Raw genomic sequence first — 21,993 nt, 5'->3', positions numbered from 1 at the left:
TGTGCTACTTAAAGTCTTTGAGAATCAAAATATTGCTCCCATTCTACATAAGGTTATCTATCAATACACAAGGAGGCCGACGTTGAGGGAAATGCTATTCTTTAACAAACTTATTTAATAATTAATCACTTATTTAATTATTTAGCGATACAGTGTGGAACGGGCCCCTCCGGTACACCGATCTGCACCACCCTGCAACACACTGATTTTGCCCTAGCCTAATTAAGGGACAATTTGCAATGACCAATTAACCTACTAACCAGTATACTTTAGACTGTGGGAGGAAACTGGAGCACCCAGAGGAAGCCAGCATGCTTCATGGGAAGGACATACAAACTTTCTTACAGAGGACACCAGAACTGAACTCTGAACTCCGACACCCGAAGCTGTAATAGCATCATGCTAACCACTATGCCTGGGTGCCCCAGGTCTTTTTAAAGTGGAGTCAGCTGGTTGTGATAAAAAATACTTGCTTTTAATGAGAAACATGGAAGACCAAAAAATGAGTCTCTATCTGCTGTTGCAGCTCAGTTTGAAACAAGTTTATTGGAATGCAAGTCAGAGGGCTACAGGAAATCAAACGTCATGGATTCTGACAAATTAACTGTCTGACCTTAATTTTAATACAGCTTTATATCATGCCTATATTTTCACTCAGAGAAGGAATTTTGTTTATTGTCAATCCTGGATAGTTATAAAAAAAGTAATTTATGCATTTTACTTGTGTTAACACATTTTGTTAGATAAAAGTCACAGTGTATACTTAATTATTTTGATCTTGTGCAGTTTCTTTCTTTTTTGGCGTGTGCTGCGTGCGTCTGCGTGTGCATTTGTGTGTGCATGTGTGCGTGCGTATGATGTTGGCGGGACGATGTCTTTTTCATGCCTTTACAAGGCGCGGAGCGAGAGAGAGACTGTGTATGACGCACCACTCCTCACACAGACATTTCGCAGTATTTTTTCCCTTTTTATTTTACGAGGTTGAGTTGCGATCTCGACACTCAACCTGGCATGGATGGAAAGCGTACTCGGGCGTGGCTCCGACTGGATGCGAACCCGGGAACCTTCGTTCCGGAGTCCGGCGTTGATGTCATTGCGCTACCAGCTTGTGCAGTTTCATCTGAAATGTTACGTTGATCATATTAGCATTGGTTTCAATGTAAATATGCAAAAAGATAGGTCTGGTCTGCGAGTTGAGATTCTAAATTGGAGAAAGGCCAATTTTGATGGTGCCGGAAAGGATCTGGCAACTGTGGATTGGGACAGGGTGTTTTCTGGCAAAGGTGTCCTTGGTAAGTGGGAGGCCTACAGAAGTGAAATATTGAGAGTACAAAGCTTGTATGTGCCTTTCAAAATAAAAGGTAAAGATAACAGTTGTAGGGAGCATTGGTTTTCAAGAGATGTTGATGCCCTGGTTAAGAACTAAAATAGATGCAGTGCAGATATAGGCAGGTGGGAACAAATGAGGTGCTTATGGACTTTAAGTGCAAGAGAACACAAGAAAGAAATCAGGAAGGCTAGAAGAAGACATGAAACTGCCTTAGCAGACAAAGTGAAGGAGAATCCAAAGGGATTCTACAGATATGTTGAGAACAGAAGGGTTGTAAAGGACAAAAATATTCCTGGGAGATCAGAATATTAATCCATGCATGGAGCCAAACGAGATGGAGAGATCGTAAGTGCATTTTTTTGCATCTGTATTTACTCAGGAGATGGGCACAGAGTTTCCTGAGCCTGACATCAGTAGTGGGAAAGTGATTGGAAGGTATTCTAAGGGACCGGATATATGAATATTTGGATAGATATGGACTGATTAAGGATAGTCAGCCTGACTTTGTGTGTAGTAGGTCATGTCTAACCAGGAGAAGTTGATGAAGAAAAGGCAGTGGATGTTGGACTTCAGCAAGGCTTTGACAAGGTCCTGTCAAGGTTGGTCAAGAGATTCAGTTGCTCAGCATTCAAGATGAGTTAGTAAATTGGCTTAGACTCTGGCTTTGCGGGAGAAGCAGAGAGTGGTAGCAGATGTAGCACACACAAAAGGCTGGAGGAACTCAGCAGACCAGGCAGAATCTATGAAAAAGTGTACAGTTGGTGATTCAGGCCGAGACCCTTCAATAGGTCCTGCTGAAGGATCTCGGCCCGAAACATCAACTGTACTCTTTTTCATCAATGCTGCCTGGCCTACTGAGTTCTTCCAGCATTTTGTGTGTGTTACTTGTATATCCAGCATCTGCAGATTTTCTCTTGTTTGTGGTAGTAGATGGTTGTCTCTCTGATTTGAGGCTTACGACTAGTGGTGTGCCACAGGAATTGGTGCTGGATCCTTTTGTTTGTTATCTATATTAGCAATCTGGATGATAATGTGGTTAACTTGATCAGCAAATTTGCAGATGACACCAAGACTGGTGGTGGAGTGGACAACGAGGAAGACTATAAAGGCTTGCAGCAGGGTCTGACCAGCTGGAGAATTGGGCTGAAAAATGGCAGATGGAATTTAATACAGACAAGTGAGAGGTGTTGCACTTCAGTAGGACCAACCTGGGTAGGTCTTACACAGTGAAAAGTAGGACACTGAAGAGTGCAGTAGAACAAAGGGATCTGGGAATACAGGCATATAATTCATTGAAAGTGACATCACTGGTAGATAAGTCATAAGGAAAGCTTTTGGCACATTGACCTTCATAAATCAAAGTATTGAGTACAGGAGATGGGATGTTATGTTGAAATTGTATAAGACATTGGTGAGGTCGAATTTGGAGTATTATGTGTACTTTTGATCACCTACAGGAAAGATGTAAATAAGGTTGAAAGAGTGCAGAGGAAATTTGCAACAATATTGCAAGGACTGGAGGACCTAAGTTATAAGGAAAGATTTAATAGGTTAGAACTTTATTTGTTGGAATGTAGAAGATTGTAGAGAAATTTAACAGAGGCATACAAAATTATGAGGGGTATAGATAGGGTAAATGCAATCAGGCTTTTCCACTGTGGTTGGGTGGGACTACAGCTAGCAGTCATGGGTAAGAGTTAAGGGTGAAAGGTGAAAAGTTCAAGGGAAACATAAGGGAAACTTGTTCACTCAGGTTCGTGAGAGTGTGGAATGAGCTGCCAGTGCAAGCGGTGCACGCAAGCTTGATTTCAATGTTTAAGAGAAGTTTGGATAGGTATATGGATGGTAGGGCTATGGTCTGGGTCAAGTCAATGGAAGTAGGCAGTTTAAGTGGCTTGGCATAGACCAGATGGCCTAAATGACCTGTTTCTGTGCTGTTCTTTTCTGTGACTATGACTCTATTTGCTCCACTAGATTGAAATGGCAATTGAGAACCTCCAGAAATCAGAAGGAATCACAGCTCATAAAAGCACTCTGCTGAACAGCCACGTACGTACCTCTACCAACAAATGTTTCCCTATAAACCCCCCAGTAAATTATTATCCTGGTCTTCTTCGGACTTTTGTTTATCACCCATGTTTTATTTTCTATATCAGTGATAATAAGAACAGATGCAAAGTTTGCTAATGATACAAAGCTACATGGCAAAGCTACGAGGTTTCAGGAAATAGTGGATAGGTTAAGTAAATGGGCAAGGGCATAGCTGATGGAATATAATGATGAAAAATGTATGGTCATCCACTTTGGCAGAAAAAGCAAGTAGAGTATTTTATAACTGGATGGGATGGAAAGGTATTTGGATGGTCCATTCATTGAAGATTATCATGGAGCTATAACAAGCAGTTATGAAGGCAAATAGAATTTTAGCTTTTATTTCAGGAAGATTTGAGTTTGATAATAAAGGCCATTGACTGCATAATACATACAGTGGTATGCAAAAGTCTGGGCACCCCGGTCAAAATTTCTGTTACTGTGAATAGCTAAGCGAGTAAAAGATGAACTGATTTCCAAAAGGCATAAAGTTAAAGATGACACATTTCTTTAATATTTTAAGAAAGAAAACTTTTTTATTTCCATCTTTTACGGTTTCAAAATAACAAAAAAGGAAAAGGGCCGGAAGCAAAAGTTTGGGCACCCTGCGTAGTCAGTACTTAGTAACAACCCCTTTGGCAAGTATCACAGCTTGTAACCGCTTTCTGTAGCCAGTTTGGGGGATTTTTGCCCATTCTTCCTTGCAAAAGGCTTCTTGTTCTGTGAGATTCTTGGTCTTGCATGCACTGCTCTTTTGAGGTCTATCCACGGACTTTCAATGATGTTTAGGTCGGGGGACTGTGAGGGCCATGGCAAAACCTTCAGCTTGCATCCCTTGAGGTAGTCCATTGTGGATTTTGAGGTGCGTTTAGGATCATTATCCTGTTGTAGAAGCCATCCTCTTTCATCTTCAGCTTTTTTTACAGACGGTGTGATGTTTGCTTCCAGAATTTGCTGGTATTTAATTGAATTCATTCTTCCCTCTACCAGTGAAATGTTCCCCATGCCACTGGCTGCAACACAAGCCCAAAGTATGATCGATTCACCCCCATGCTTAACAGTTGGAGAGGTGTTCTTTTCATGAAATTCTGCACCCTTTTTTTCTCCAAACATACCTTTGCTCATTGCGGCCAAAAAGTTCTATTTTAACTTCATCAGTCCACAGGACTTGTTTCCAAAATGCACCAGGCTTGTTGAGATGTTCCTTTGCAAACTTCTGACACTGAATTTTGTGGTGAGGGCGCAGGAAAGGTTTTCTTCTGATGACTCTTCCATGAAGGTCATGTTTGTGCAGGTGTCGCTGCACGGTAGAACAGTGCACCACCACTCCAGAGTCTGCTAAATCTTCCTGAAGGTCTTTTGCAGTCAAATGGGAGTTTTGATTTGCCTTTCTAGCAATCCTACAAGCAGTTCTCTCAGAAAGTTTTCTTGGTCTTCCAGACCTCAACTTGATCTCTACCGTTCCTGTTAACTGCCATTTCTTAATTACATTACGAATTGGGGAAACAGCTAACTGAAAACGCTTTGCTATCTTCTAAGAGCCTTTTCCTGGTTTGTGGGCATCAATTATTTTAATTTTCAGAGTGCTAAGCAGCTGCTTGGAGGAGCCCATGGCTGTTAATTGTTGGGACAAGGTTTGAGGAGTCAGGGTATTTATAAAGTTTTGAAATTTGCATCACCTGGCCCTTCCTAATGATGACTGTGAACGAGCCATAGCTGTAACAAGCTAATTAAGGTCTGAGACGGTGGTAACAGTTATCTGAGAGCTCAAATCTCTTGGCGTGCCCAAACTTTTGCATGGTGCTCTTTTCCTTTTTTCCACTCTAAAATTGTACAAAACAAAAATAGTACACTAATCTTGCTTAAAATGTTGAAAAGAATGTTTCATCTTTAACTTTATGACTTTTGGAAATCAGTTCATCTTCTACTCACTTAACTATTCACAGTAACAGAAATTTTGACCAGGGTGCCCAAACATTTGCATGCCACTGTAGATCCTAAAAGACAAATGTTACTATACTGGGTTTTTGCTGTGACTGTCATCATAGGTCAGCCCCCGTTTAAACATGATGGAGTCCCTTGGAGGTTCTTGACATTTTGAAGTGGTTGCAGTCAGTCATCTTAATTTTCCCATGCAATGTGAAAACATCTGAGTGTGTACCTCATTTCACATTTCTAATGTAATTTAAAGCTTGCTAAAAGTGGGCTTTACGGAAAATGCATGCTAATGCAGGTCCAGTCAATACCGTCAGTGTTTATCATGTAATTCTTCACAAATGTTATTTTAGTTAGCTGAAACTTGGTTAAGGCTAATTTTACAGCACGGATGAGTGACATATCCTTTTTGTTCAACACAGCTTCAGTGGCTTCTTGATAATTATGAGACTGCTGAAGGAGTTAGTCTCCCCCGGAGCTCCCTCTACAACCATTACCTGCGGCATTGTCAAGAACAGAAGCTTGATCCTGTCAATGCAGCTTCCTTTGGCAAACTGATTCGTTCTGTCTTCATGGGGCTAAGGACCAGAAGATTGGGAACAAGGTCAGAACAAATTGCACATCGATAAATCCAAGTCAGCATTTTGCTCTTCTTGTACCTCAGCCTACAGTGAAACTCTCCTAAGGCAATGTTGCTAAGATAAGATTTGTTCTAAATATTTTTCCTTGTTAATAAATGGCTATTTGTTACATTTATTGCAAGACGTACAGACACTTTTAGTTCCTACTACTGTTCAAACTCTTGGACACTGAATCTCAAACTTCAAAGCTGAAATGATTCATTGCTTTCTTTAAAGACTTAAAATATAATTATAGCACTGCAAAGAAGTCTCATAAAGTGTCTGGTTAAAATTTGTGAATGTGTCAATCATTGGGAGTGTTCGGGTATATTTGATGAATCTTAATGCTTTGTTTTCTGTCTCGATCTAAACCAATTAATTCTATTGCAATGACAACAGAATCCATATCAAAGCCAAAAATCGAACCTTCCTTGCTGTTTTTCTATTAATTAGGAGTTGTCAGTATAATAATAACTTTTGTTTTTGTTGGCAGTGGTCACTTTTTATTCAGCTATCTTCAGAGATCACTTTTCTCTGTTGCAGGGGAAATTCCAAGTATCACTACTACGGGATACGTCTAAAGCCAGATTCACCTTTAAACCGTTTACAGGAGGACATGCAGTACATGGCGATGCGACAGCAACCAGTACATCAGAAGCAAAGGTATGGCGCCAGACTCTCATTTCTCACAGGATAACCCTGACAGATAGAAGACCACAAGACATAGGAGCAGAATTAGGCCATTTGGCCCATCGAGTCTGCTCTGCCATTCAATCGTGGCTGATCCTTTATACTCCTCCTCAACCCCAATCCCCGGCCTTATTCCCGTAACCTTTGATGCCATGTCTAATCAAGAACCAATCAAGCTCTGCCTTAAATACACACAACAACCTAGCCTCCACAGCTGCCTGTGGTAACAAGTTCCACAAATTCACTACTCCTTGGCTGAAGAAATTTCTCCGCATCCCTGTTTTAAATGGACGCCCCTTTATCCTGAGGCTGTGCCCTCTTGTCCTAGACTCCCCCACAATCAGAAACATCCTTTCCACATGTACTCTGTCTAGGCCTTACAACATTCAAAAGTTTTCAATGAGATCCCCCCCCCATCCTTTTAAATTCCAGCGAGTACAGACGTTCGTTGTATGATAACCCTTTCATTCCTGGAATCATCCTTGGGAACCTCCTCTGAACCCTCCCCAATGCCAGCACATCTTTTCTTAGATGAGGAGTGCAAAACTGTTCACAATACTCAAGGTGCGGTCTGACCAGTGCCTTATAAAGCCTCAGCATCACATCCCTGCTCTTGTTTTCTAGACCTCTTGAAATGAATGCTAATACTGCATTTGCCTTCCTCACCACTGACACAACCTGCAAGTTAACCTTTAGGGTGATCTGCACAAGGACTCCCAAGTTCCTTTGCTTCTCAGATTTTTGGATTTTCTCCCCGTTTAGAAAATAGTCTGCACATTTATTTCTACCACCAAAGTGCATGACCATGCATTTTTGAACTTTGTATTTCATTTTCCACTTTTTTACCCATTCTCCTAATCTGTTTTAGTCCTTCTGCAGCCTAACTGCAGAATAGAATTCCCCTATTGTTCACTAAAAGTTAAAACTGAACATTCCTGAAGCATGAATACCCAGGATCCAATTTAGCTCGGGATTCAATCTCCAAGTCAAGATGCAGTCCAGGAACCCCCTCACCTCATATCACCTTTCTCATACGCAGGAGCTCCATGGACTTCATGGCAGCACCTTCATTAATGTCTCATCCAAATTTATTATCCAGATAAGAGATAGTTGGGAGGTTTCAGGGTTGAAAGTTATTGATGATTAATGGATGATGTGGCAGAGTCCAACTGTTGAATCAATCACAATGCTTAATAAAGTTGGTTCTTTTGGTAATAATTTTCAATGATACTAATCTGAACTGACTGAATAAATCCTTGCATTTTGGATTTGAAATTATATTGACATTTTATAGCAGTTCAATCATACGAGAAGTAAATAGACTAAACTTTCTGTCAGAAGGCATTTATGAAAACAACGTATGGAAATCAAAGGCATTGCCACTGACTGTGAAGCAAATGCTTCCTGGTGGTATCCATAGGGATCATACAGGTGATTTTCAACAGTGTGCTTCCTAAATAGAGAAATCAGGAGAATTCTGGTCAGAAGAGTTTGGTGTAAAAGAAAAGGAGATGCTAGCAAATACCACTGCTGTGGCTGAAACAGTATTGTATACAATTAGCTCCTGCTCTTATGTTCTTATCCACCAGCAGTGGTGTGTACATCAATGTCCCGTTGTTCTTCACTTCTCCCTAAGGCAACCAACACTGTGTATATCCTAGCCTTATTAATCCTCCCAAAATGCATCACCTCTCATTTCTTTGGATTAAATTCTATTTGCCATTGCTATATCCATCTCACCATTTGAACAATATTATCCAACAGTTTGATAGCCCTCCTTACTGTCAACAATAGCAATTTTTTTGTCAATCATATCTCCAACTTTAGGCTGGCTGGTGGCATAGTGGCATCAGCACTGGACTTCGGAGCGAAGGCTCTTGAGTTCGAATCCAGTCGGCTCCCTTGCACACTTTCCATCCGTGCTGGGTTGAGTGTTGAGCGAGCAACTCGGCCTCTTAAAAATAAGAAAGCCTGCTAAAAAAAAGCCATCATGACGGCGTCCCAATAACTCCACTTGGAGTTAAGGACTTTTTTCTTCATATCACCAACTTTACATCCAAATTATTAATATATTTAACAAACAATAAGGTGTCCGAGGAGGGCTAACACCCTCCTGGTGAAGGGGCTTATTGTGTCTATTCCAGGGCAGTTAAGTCACCTTTGGTTCCCACCAAACATTCAGCTCTCATCTGTGGCTCCAAGTAGCTGTTTGCATGCGACAGCGGCCAAACCCTGGTACAGCATTTTGACAGGCAGGCCAAACCAGGTGAGGGTAGCCGGCATCCTTGTTCCCTGGTGAAGTAGGGACATGCTATCCTAGCAAGCAAAATGAACTCTGGCGGACTGGGTGGATGGGATCTATAGTGAGATCCAACGGCCAGGAAGGTGGCACTGCAACATTCTCTGGAGAGCGAGGCACAAGCACATGGGCAAGACATCATGATCATCCACTGCAAACAAGGAAGACCCCAGTTTGTGATGCTTGTTCATACCACTGAACTCGGACTTCTGAGGTAAAGAGAGTGGAACTGCCACAGTGAATAGCTTTTTCGTTTAAAAAACTCTCCCACACGTTTCCTGTTGTTGTTAGATATGACAGACAATCATCATCACCAAGGATCCCAGCATCAATCTGTATGGAACACCATGGTTACAGGCTTCTAGTCATTAACAACAAATCACCACATTCACCTTTTAGAGCAAATTTGCCAACTTGCCCTAGATCTGATGGGTTCTAACTTTTTGAGCCAATTTTCCACGTTGCACCTTGTCAAAGGTATTTCTGAAGGCTATGTAGATTACTTCAGCAGTGTTACCTCCATAATATGCTTTGTTACCTCTCTGAAAAAAAATAGTAAAATTGATCTAGCAGGGTCTTGGCTCTACCCTCAGTCTAGATCAATCCTGTCCCTTAGAAGTTTTTTTTTTCCAATAACTTACTTACCAGTGATGCTAAACTCACTGGCCTGCGATTACTTGGGTTATCGCTGCTGCCTTTCTTGAATGAATGACTAGCTCCACAAAACGTTTATCTTTGTGAATAGGCCACACTGACGTCAGTACTTTTTCAGACTCCAAAACTCACAGCTTGAGCTGCTGCTCCTAAATGCTGTTCCTGCACCTATTGTAGTCTGCAACATCCTGTGTCATGGTATTTTACAGATTTTGACATCCTGCAGTGTCTCTATATGTTTGAATAATATCCTACATCAGCACCTTTCTCCCTCACTGTATTGAATTCTCCAGGCCATCAAAGTCGTGAGTTACATAGAGAGATGTAACTCAAGATTTTGTAACTTATTTTCAACCTCTCACTGCTACAGGTGGAAGTTCCCACTTGCTTCAAAAAGGTAACAATTATACCAGTGCCTAAGAAGAATAATGTGAACTGCCTTAATGATTATGGCCCAGAAACACTCACATCGACAGTGATGAAATGCTTTGAGAGGTTGGTCATGACTAGACCGAATTCCTGCCTCAGCAAGGACCTGGACCCTTTGCAATTTGACTATTGCCACAATAGGTCAATGGCAGATGCAATTTCAATGGCTCTTCACACGGCCTTAGACCACCAGGACAATACAAACACCTATGTCAGGATGCTGTTCAACGACTATAGCTCAGCATTTAATACCATCATTCCCACAATCCTGATTGAGAAGTTATAGAACCTGGGCCTCTTCCCTCTGCAATTGGACCCTCAGCTTCCTAACCAGAAGACTACAATCTCTGTGGATTGGTGATAACATCTCCTCCTCGCTGACAATTCACACTGGTACACCTCAGGGGTGTGTGCTCACTGCTCTACTCTCTCTATACCCACGACTGTGTGGCTAGGGATAGCTCAAATACCATTTATAAATTTGCTGCTGATACAACCATTGTTGGTAGAGTCTCAGATAAGACGAGAGGACGTACAGGAGCGAGATATACCAACTAGTGTATTGGTGTCGCAGCAACAACCTGGCACTCAACGTCAGTAAGACAAAAGAGCTGATTGTGGACTTCAGGAAGGGTAAGACGAGGGAACACATACCAATCCTCATAGAGAGATGAGAAGAGGAGAGAGTGAGCAATTTCAAGTTCCTGGGTGTCAAGATCTCTGAGGACCTAACCTGGTCCCAATATATCGATGCAGTTATAAAGAAGGCAAGACAGCAACTATACTTCATTAGGAGTTTGAAGAGATTTGGTATGTCAACAAATACACTAAAAGAACTTCTATAGATGTACCATGGAGAGCATTCTGACAGGCTGCATCACTGTCTGGTATTGGGGGGGGGGGGGGTGGTGTCTACTGCTCAGGACCGAAAGAAGCTGCAGAGGGTTGTAAATCTAGTCAGCTCCATCTTGGGTACTAGCCTACAAAGTACCCAGGACATCTTCAAGGAGTGATGTTTCAGAAAGGCAGCATCCATTATTAAGGTCCTCCAGCACCCAGAGCATGCCTTTTTCTCACTGTTACCATCAGGTAGGAGGTACAGAAGTTTGAAGGCACACACTCAGCAATTCAGGAACAGCTTCTTCCCGGCTGCCATCCGATTCCTAAATGGACATTGAACCTGTGAACAGTACCTCACTTTTTAAATATATCTTATTTCTGTTTTTTGCATGAGTTTTAATCTATTCAATATACGTATACTATAATTGATTTACTTATTTACTACTATTATTATTATTTTTTCTTCTTCTATATTACGTATTCCATTGTACTGCTGCTGCTAAGTTAACAAATTTCAGGATTCTTGCCGGAGATAATAAACCCGATTCTCATTCTGATGCAGGTCCTTTGGCCAATCTGACCCATGCTGACCAAAATGCCCCATCAATGCTAGTTCCATTATCCAATGTTTGATACATAATCTCCTAAATTTTTCCTATTTATGTACTATACCTGTCCATCTGTCTTCCCAAATTCTCATCAGGTGATTCCATAAATTCCCCAGTCATCAAAATATCCAAGTTTCAGAATCAGTAGAAATACTGCTGTATGGAACTAGTCTCTATACTACTCTGGTTAAATTGTGAGGAGAGATTACACACAGCTGGTTTCCCTTGGTACTTAGAAGACTATAAGCTGATTTGAATTAAGTTTCATTTAAGATATTAAGTACAATTGATAATGTGGATAGTGTGAGTCAATTTCTCCTGGTCTAAAAGTTTCAGGAGTGAAGTTAGGAAAAATTCTGCAATCATGGGAGTTGATGCCGGGGTATTGTTACTTTCAAATCCCTGATCTTTATCAGTGGACTTGGGGGAAATAAGACTGGTACATAAAATCTGCTCACAGATCAGCTGTAATTTCATTGAACAGAAGACCAAGAGTAGGACCTCAATCCATGGGCCCTATTCTGCTATCAGCATTTCCGATTCTTCCAAATGGCTTTCCTTTTAAAGTTTTGTGTTTTGTCTGTAGGTTTAAACCTATGCAAAAATTGGATGGTGTGGGAGACAATATGCCTGGAAATGGACAGCATGCAACTCCAGCAACCCCAGAGCAATCAGTGGCTGCACAGAGCCAACATCACCAGCAATTTCTGGGTCAGTCCATTACTCTTCTTCAGGATTTTCCAAGGGTTCCCAACCTTGTGTCCACAGACCTCTCAGTTAATGTAGGGGTCTATGGCATAAAAAAGGTTGGCAACCCCTGCCCTACAGGTTCTGGTTTGAATTTAAGTTTCTCTAAGAAATTGACTGCAGTGTCCTAATATCAGAAAGCATTTCTAGTTGACAAAGTGTTGTGTCATCACCAGAGGCTGCTTCTCATACCCTTGGTAGCCGGTTTCTTATTATGATGTGTGCAAGATGCAGTAAACATCTTTGTTTTGTATGCCATCCATACAAATAATTTCAAAAACATACATGCATCAGATAGTTCAAAGTGAAAGCAGTAACAGAATAAAATGTTACAGTTACAGAACAAGTGCAGTGCAGATAGAAGATGAGATATAAGGGCCACGGTGAGGTGGACTGTGAGGTCAAGAGTCCATTTTTATTGTACAAAGGATAGAAACTGTTCTTGAACCTGGTGGTGTTTTTTTTATCAAGCTTTTGGATCTTCTGCCCGATGGAAGGGAGGAGAATAGAGAATTATGGGGTGGGAGAGGGCATTAATTATATTTGCTGTTTTCCTAAGTCAATGAGAAATGTAGACAGAGTCTGTGGAGGGGAGACTAGTTTCCATGATGTGCTGAGCTATGTCCACAACTCTGCGCAATTGTTGGGCAGAGCAGTTGCTATACCAAGCTATGGTGTATCTGGATAGGACATTTCCTTCACTCATCCCTGGAACAGCTGGACAGCAAAGATGCATACATCAGATGCTCTTTATCAGCTACATCTTAGCATTCAATACTATCATCCTCAAAATTAATCAAGACCTTGGCCTCAATTCCTCCTTGTGCAATTGGATCCTCGATTTCCTTACTTGCAGACCTTAGTCAGTTCAGATTGGCATTAACATCTCCTCCACAATCTCCATCAGCACAGGTGCACCACAAGACTGTGTGCTTACCCCCCCTGCTCTACTTTTGTTACACTTATGATTGTGTGGCTAAGCACAGCTTCAATGCAATATTCAAGTTTGCTGGCAATACCACTGTCATAAGCTGAATCAAAGGTGGTGACGAATCAGTATATAGAAGGGGGATTGAAAATCTGGCTGAGTGATGCATAACAATGGCCATTTACTCAATGTCAGCAAGACCAAGGAGCTGATTTTTGAATTCAGGAGGAGGAAATCAGAGGTCCATGAGCCTGGCCTCACTGGGTGATCAGAGATGGAGAGGGTCAGCAACTTTAAATTCCTCGGTGTTGTGCTTTCAGAGGAACTGGCCTGGGCCCAGCTCATAAGTGCAATTACAAAGACAATTACAATGAGAACAAATGCAATTACTTAAGTGCAATCCATAAAGCAAACAGCATTATGAAGGACCCCACACACCCCTCATACAAACTCTTCTTCCTCCTGCCATCAGGCAAAAGGCACCGAAGCATTCGGACTCTCTCGACCAGATTATGTAACAGTTTCTTCCCCATCAGTCATCAGACTCCTCAATACCCAGAGCCTGGACTGACACCAACCTACTGCCCTCTACTGTGCCTATTGTCTTGTTTATTATTTATTGTAATGCCTGCACTGTTTGTGCACTTTATGCAGTCTTGGGTAGGTCTGTAGTCTGGTGTAGTTTTTGTGTTGTTTTACGTAGTTCAGTGTAGTTTTTGTATTGTTTCATGTAGCACCATCGTCCTGAAAAACATTGTCTTGTTTTTACTGTGTACTGTACCAGCAGTTATGGTCGAAATGACAATAAAAAGTGACTTGACTTGACTTGAAAGCACAACAGCGCCTGTATTTCCTTAGCAGCTTGCAAAGATTTGGCATGACATCTAAAACTTTGGCAAACTTCTATAGATGTGCCGTGGAGACTATATTGACTGGCTGCATCATAGCCTGGTATGGGAACACCAATACCCTTGAATGAAAAATCCTACAAAAAGTAATGGATGTAGCCCAGTCCATTACGGCTTAAACTCTCACCCATCATTGAGCAAACCTGCACATGGCATTGTCGCAGGAGAGCAGTATCCATCATAAGGGACCCCACCACCTCTGTTCTCGCTGCTGCCATCTGGAGGAAGGTACAGGAGCCTCAGGATTTACATTCAGGAAGTTATTACCCCTCAGCCATCAGGCTCTTGAACTAAAGGGGATAACTTCACTCAGCTTCATTTGCTCCATCACTGAAATGTTCCCACAACCTACGGACTCACTTTCAAGTACTCTTCACCTCATGTTCTCGATATTTATTGCTTGCTTGCTTGCTTATTTATTTATTTATTTATCTAATATCTATCTTTCTTTCTTTTTGTATTTGCACAGTTTGTTGTCTTTTGCACATTGCTTGTACACCCAGATGGTGCTGTCTTTCATTGATTCTATAAAGGATATTGAGTTTATTCATTATCTCAGGGTATATAGGGTAATACACATGTACTTGGGCAATAATTTTACTTGAGCATTTTTCTGGTGAAGTAGAGGCACTGGCCTTGGACATAGTCTATTCATGGTTGGGCAGGCTCTTAGTTATGATTATGCCTAGGAACTTGAAGCTATCTACCATTTCATCAGCATCCTCAGTGCTTAACAACTACTTAATTTATCTGACACCTTAGATCAGGGTTTCCTAACCTGGGGTCCAAAGACCCCTCAGTTAATGGCAAGGGTCCATGGCATAAAAAGGGTTTGGAACCCCTTTATCCCTAGATGGAATAAAGCATTTAATAAGAACATTAAGAAACAAAATTTGATACTAAGTCATTTAAGAATTTAGTGAGACAAATGAGTAAAAGTTTCAATGAAGAATTAAGCATTTATTGAGTTCCTTAAAGTAAGAGCAAATGAGAGGAGATGTTTAGTAAAGGATTTCAAGAGCAGTAGGGTTTGAAAGTGAAAGCTACCACTGTTGCACAGGTGCCCAGTGCATTAGAAGTTTGCTTAACAAGCCTTAAATTGGATGAGTTTGATATTTGGAGATGTGGGACAAATGAAGGTTCCAGAGATAATGAGAAGTAAATATGATAGGAAAGAGTTGAAAAGAAGGATGAGAACTGTAAAATCAAGGTGTTAGTGTAAATTCATGAGCACATAACTAGTGCAGGTTAAGACTCAAACTAGGGTCAAGTTTATGGAGCTGTGAATGGGTGATGACAACCAGAACTATGTTGAAATAGTTAAAGCCTACAGTTTGTGGATGACAGCTGGTCAGAGTTGTTGCTTCATAGCCTAAGCAACTTGACCCTCTGACTTTGGTTGCATTCTATATGGAGTTTGCATGTTCTCTTTGTAGCCACCTGGGTTTCTTCAGGTGTTCTTGTTTCTTCCCATGGCCCAGAGACACCAGTTAGTAGATTAACTAGTTGCTATAAATTTCTGCTGTAGGTGAGTGGTAGAATCTGGGGGAGCGTTCACAGGAATATAGGGAGAGTGAAATGGGATTGGTGTAGATGGCTGGTTACTGTTTATTGCAACTTGGTCTAACACTCATTTTGTGGGGATATTAGTCAGAAACAGCCTGCTTGAGTTTCAGGAAGCTGCAAGGTGTGGAATGGAGTCAGTGACTAGGGAATAGAATTTGTTAAAGGGAACCAACATTGATTCTGTCCTTTCAATATCTTATGGAGTAAATCTCTATTTACTTTGTACTAATTGGTCAATTAGCTGACTATAAGTGAGAAAACAGGAAATGTTTTTTGATAATGTTGCAGAGATGCAGAGTCTGGCTGACAGGAGAGAGCATTCTATGTTTTATTTCAGATTTCCAGCATCTGCAATTTTTTTGCTTTTTCGAAAGGAAGCCAAGTGTTATCAATGGATCCAGGGCTGGAGAGCAGTTTTGGCAAATGACAGCAGAACTGTAAATCCCCATGGACCACACAGACAGGGAGGTGAATGGCTAAACCAGTTTTCCACCACTTCCAAGACTGCATCCCTCAGACCAGAGGAGCAGAGATAATAATGACTATGGTGAGATAGTTTTAACAGAAACAGGGGAATCAAAGGTAGGGGGTGGGTGGGTAAGTGAGTGACTTTGCAGTTCAGTAGCATTAGAAATGAGTGCCAATGGCTAGCCAGTGGAGATTTCAGACGTGGGAAGTGGAGTTGCGAACCTGAATGGGCATGTGGATGGAGCATAAAACAAAACCTCTCTACACTAGTCCCATTTTACGGCATTAGGCTCTTATTGCTCTGCACCATTCCAGTCTAAGTACCTGTCTAAATACCTTTTAAATGTTCATGTTGCATCTGCCTTTATAGCCACTTCTAGCAGCTCATTCCAGATAACCTCCACGCGCAGTGTTTAACACACTCTCAGGTTGCCTTTACTCCAATCTGACCTTAAACCTGTGTCCTCTAGTTCTAGCCTGTGCTAGCCTGGGGGAGAGATTTTATATCTTATCTATGATTCCTCATAATCTTATAAACCTCTAAGATAAACATCATACTCAGCCTCATACTTTCAGTGACAGTAAACCCAGCCCTCCATTCTAGGTAACATCCTGGTGAATCTCTTCTGCACTTTATTGCTACCACATCCTTCCTGAACTATACAGAATATTCCAAGTGCAGTCTAACCAATATTTTGCTCATGATGTCTCTTACACACTTTTCACTCCCCTATCCACCTGTGTCATCACTTCCAGGCAGCTGTGGACTTGCACCCCAAGGTCTCTCCGTACATTAACACTGAAGGTTGCTGCCATTTTCTCTGTATGTCCTACTGAAGTCAACTTTCCACACACCATTAACCTCACTCTTGTCTGGATTAAATTCCATGTGCTACCACCCCACCCAGTTTCTGGATAATCTATCTCCCTCTGTATCTTTAAATAGTCCTCTTCAATGTCTATAACTCCAGCAATATACATGTCTGTAAACTTATTTTTCAGACACCTACATTTTCATCCAGTTCATGTACATACATATTATAAATAACAAAGGTCTCAGCACTGATTCAAGATTGTTTAATGTAATTTCCAGTACACAAGTGTGAAGGAGAACAAAATAATTATTACTCTAGATCCGATGCAGCACAAACAATACAATAGGATAAAGAGCACAATAATAAAAAATGCAATAAATATAAATACATAAGATAGCTTACATACATTGATTGTATTTCTATAAAGTGATGCTAGGCACAGGACTGTCTGTATATAAAGTGACCCTGACAGAAAATGATAAAATAGTGATGGTGGAATGTGTGGAGGGATGGATTAATAGGTGGAGGTGTTGAACAGCTTTACTGCTTTGGGAAAGTAACTTTTTTTGAGTCTGTTGCTGACGTGGATGTTATGTAGCCTCCTCCCTGATGGGAATCCCTGTTGTACACCACTTGTTATGATCTTCTAGTTATGAAAACGCCCATATACAGCTAAGCCAATTTGAGATCCAGTCTACGAGCATACCTTGGGTTCCTTTCTTAAAGCCTCCCGTTTGAGCCTTATCACTATAAGCGTGGAAACTACAAGGGGACATTAGTTTCCATTCTTCTGGTATCTCACTTGTGGCCAGTAAAGATGTAAAATTCTCCGTCAAAGCCCCAGCAAGTGTCTCTCTTACTTTCCATAGCATCATGGGACAGATTCCGAGCATCCCTGTGGTTTTATCCATCTTAATGTGCTCCAATATTTCTAACACCTCCTCATTCTTGATACAAACAGGCTCCAGATTATGATTGTACCTCTCCCTAAGCACTCCAACCTCCACATTCTTTGGCATAGTGAATACCAATGAGAAGCATTAGTTCAGGGCCTTATTCATATTTGCTGTTTCACACAGAGATTAGTCCTTTGGTCTGTGAGAAGACCTACTCTTTTCTTAGCTGCACTCTTGATTCTAATATACATAGCAGGTTTTAGGATTCTCCTTTATCCTATTTGCCAAGTTCATTTCATGGTTTCTGTTATATATTTAATATTTAAGTAATATTTGGGTAATCTTTGTGTGTGTGTGTGTGTGTGTGTGTGTGTGTGTGTATTTATATATATATATATATATCTTGATTAAGCATTCTTGTTCATTTAAATAATTACAGGTTATATGTATAAATATATGATTTGCATACATCATCACACTACCACATGCCTCAGCTAAAGTAGGCATGAAGTTAGACCGGCATTCTTGGGCTCTCGTATCTTCCTTTGAATTAGTTTAATAGTTTGAAGTTACAAAACATAACGTTGGTGACAAGACATTCTTAAAATAAACTTTAGGCAGCTATTAATTTGCTGAAGCACAGTGAAATGTTCGAACTCAAAAAAAAGTTTAAAAAAAACACAACTCAGCACATGCAGAGGTGATCTTCGGAAGGGAAGACACGGTTGAGCTTGTTTTTTTTTTAAAAAAGGCAGTAGATGGAAGAACTCGCAGGTTCATAAAAGAGTGCCGGGTGATAATAATCATTCATAAAAGCAGAAATGGCTGGCTACATTGGAAAGATTGCTGAGTTTGATTACACAACAGGCTCACGTATACTGAGCTAATTCAACAATATTTTAAAGCAAATGAAATAGCCAATGAGAAACAAATACCTATTTTGCTGAGTGGTTTGGGTTAAAGGCATACAGTTTGCTTCAAAGTTTGACTGCTCCAACCTAACCATCAGAAATGAGCTTTGCTACTATTGTAAAAATGATACAGCAACATTTAGAACCAAAGCCATTGTTGATTGCAGAATGCCTTGGGTTTAATAAGCGGAATCAAAAAGAAAGGGAGACTATTTCAGCACAAGTGGTTGAATTCAAGAAGTTGTCTCAGCGTTGTCAGTTCGATAATGGTCTTAATGATACACTAAGAGATCATTTGTTTTGTGCAACCTTACAAGAAAACATTCAAAAACTGTTCCTAATTGAAGCATAACTTACAATTAAATAGAGCAGTTGAAATAGCTGTATCAATGGAAACATCAGACAGAGTTGCAATTGAGTCGTAGTCAGAAGTGAAAGTGAGTGTGAACAAAAGTACAACATTTAAACAGAAACCAGTCTGGCCGAACAGAGTGTGTTACCATTGTGGCAAGGGCACAAATACAGGCTTAAGGGTGAAACCTGCAGAAAATGCAACAAAGTAGGACACATACCGGAGCATGTCAGACAATCAAAACTAAATGGACTGTTCTGGGAAGAGAAAAAGCTTAAAAGTTAAGTTGCAGTCATGCTGTTGATGAAAATTCTGATAATAATGAAAGAGGCACAGGACAGTGTAGCATTAAGAATTACAGTGTGAAAGTTAACAGTAGACAAGCAATATGGCAGAAGTTAAAAGCAAATTAAAATGGAATTAGACATTGGTTCAGGTGTTTCAGTCATTCTACAAAATGTGTTTGAATGGCATTACAAAGATACTGAACTGAAACTTGCAGATATCCAACTAAGAATTTATACTGGAGAAAAAAATAACATGACATTTGTAATAGTGAAATACAACAACCAACCAGCCACATTGGGTAAAACGTGACTGGCTGAAACAACTACAACTTGATTGGAGATCCACCCACCATTTGCATGCTGCATCCCCTGCAGTGAAGCCAACTGAAAACAAATTAAGAAAGGTACTGGATGCTGGATGGTGCCATAACCATTCCCCACCAGAGTGCAAACGGGTGTAGGTGACGAGCTCTGTGCCTCTGGTTGGAAAGCATACTGGACCAAGGAAGGAGCATGCTGCTCTGAAGAATCATGAAAGTGTCGCAAGCAGTGATTCGACTGAAACAGTTTTTGTAGGCAACATTGAATGCTCCTGAGATGTTAGTCGGCAATTATTTGCGAAATGTAGCTTGGCTTGAAGCTGGAAGAGTGCTTAAGGAGGTACAGGAAAGTTGTAAGCATTCATCTTTTGTGAGTATAAAGAACCAGAATCTACTCCGTGTACATTAAGGTTATTGCATGAACTAAAAGTAGGAAGCAAAAAGCTGCTTGTAACAGTAGGTGCAAAGACCAAAGTCCAGTTGGATGAACGGAAGGCCAAAAAGAAAGGAATCAGTAGAAATACAAAAACAGAGGATTCATCAGATGGTATTGTGGATGAGGCAACCAAGAGGGAATATCAGATCGTAAAGAGAGCAATAGAATAATTAATAAGAGAATACTCCAGTGAATTAAATGCACCTTCTGAAGATCAAAATGCACAAACTAGAAGAAGAAAGGTGGTACTGCTGTCAGAACCATTTCCTGCAGTTTCAGAGTCAACTCCTACAATTACCACTGAGGAGGCCCCAGAACCTGAGATTGTTTTCACAGCCACAAGTCTCACCTGACGGTGATTCCCCTTGTTAGGAAAGACATTATCCTCCAAGAATAAGAAATCCTCCACAGTGATTAAATCTTTAGGCCTGAATGAGGCAATTTAAAATTTGCTATGCTGTATGTCTATATATAGTAGTAGTGTTATATAATATACTGTGTATGTAGTTGTGATGCATTGTAATTTATAGTTAAGTAGGGAAGTGTGTTGTGTATTTAATATTTAAGTAATATTTGAATAATTTTGTAAATATATTGTTTGATTAAGCATTCTTGTTCATTGAAATAATTCACTTTGGGTTATATTATAAAAACGTGAAGTGCATATGTCATCAAGCTACCACATGATGCATGCATGCTTCGCTTAAAGTAAACACGAAGTTAGACCTGCACTCCCAGACTCCCTTGCCTTCACTTAAGTTAGTTTAATGTTTTGAAGTTACTAACCACAACTGTCCCTTTTTGCCATCCTGACTTGTTAAGTTGTCTCCTATATCCCCTGTAAGCCCCATCGACTCACCCAAGGCCAATTTCCTATATCCAACATGCCCTTTTTCCCCTTATCAAACCTTCAATATCCTTTGTTAACCAGAGTTCCCTAAACTGACCATCTTTGCTTCCCCTCCGTTGAGCACATTTACACAGAACGTTGTCGCAGAAAAGCAGCATCCAACATCTAGGTCATGTGCTCCTCTCGCTGCTGCCATTAAGGAGAAAGTGCAGGAGCCTCAGGACCATCAGGTTCTTAAATCAGAGAGGATAACTTCACTTGCCCCATCCCTCATGCTATGGGCTCTTCATCTCATGTTGTCGATATTTATTGCTTATTTATTATTATTTCATTTCATTCTCTTTTTGTATTTGTAGTTTGTTGTTTTTTTGCACATTGGTTTTTTGTTTGTCCATCCTATTGGATAATGTCTTTCATTGATTCTATTATGTTTCTTGTATTTACTGTGATTACCCACAAGAAAATGAACCTAAGTATTGGGATAATAAATTTACTTAGAATTTTACCCTCAAATGGATATATTGACTGTATTGAGGAACTTACCTCTTGAAACCATGTAAGAGAAAAGGTTTTGGGGTGTCTGTGAATGGTTTGGGCTTTCAATGTAGCGCGTGGCATTGGAATAGGTGGACAGTGAGTTCCATAATCAGAGCAGCATATAATGGAAGGGAGCATGAAGTCACTAAGGATGACTGAGTGAAGGCTAGATAGGAAAGCAATGGAGATTTCCACTTGAGAAAATACTTGTAGTACATGTAGATGGTAGAGTGCAAGAATTTTAACGAAGAAGAGAGCGATGTTGAAACAGGCTGCAATACACACTTGGCAACATAGGAATAGGCAGACAGACCAAGGTCTGATTTGGTGGTAAGAAAAGCACTGGTGCAAGTTTGGCAGCTGAAACCAGGCGGAAAGGTGTGATTGAGCAGGTTTTTTTAAGATGGCGTAATCCCAATGAACTCATCCAAAGTAGAGGCACAGTGAAGTCTGATTCACCGGCTGAGTCTGTAGAA

General features: G+C 40.7%; 1 protein-coding gene across 2 annotated transcripts in view; it reads left to right on the top strand.

Moving 5' to 3' along the window:
- Window positions 1-21,993, top strand: part of rfx2 (regulatory factor X, 2 (influences HLA class II expression)) — a 220,443-nt gene that overhangs the window by 124,199 nt on the left and 74,251 nt on the right. For both annotated transcript variants that reach the window (XM_063032557.1, XM_063032556.1), the window contains exons 6-9: window positions 3,305-3,379; window positions 5,779-5,960; window positions 6,520-6,639; window positions 12,083-12,207. In XM_063032557.1, the coding sequence (XP_062888627.1) occupies window positions 3,305-3,379; window positions 5,779-5,960; window positions 6,520-6,639; window positions 12,083-12,207 (502 nt within the window). The remainder of the gene's footprint in view (window positions 1-3,304; window positions 3,380-5,778; window positions 5,961-6,519; window positions 6,640-12,082; window positions 12,208-21,993) is intronic.

The sequence above is a fragment of the Mobula hypostoma genome, chromosome 24 (genome assembly GCF_963921235.1).
Source record: "Mobula hypostoma chromosome 24, sMobHyp1.1, whole genome shotgun sequence".
NCBI lineage: Eukaryota > Metazoa > Chordata > Chondrichthyes > Myliobatiformes > Myliobatidae > Mobula > Mobula hypostoma.
The sequence above is the reverse complement of the archived record's forward strand: the minus strand, read 5'-3'. Positions and strand labels throughout refer to the sequence as shown.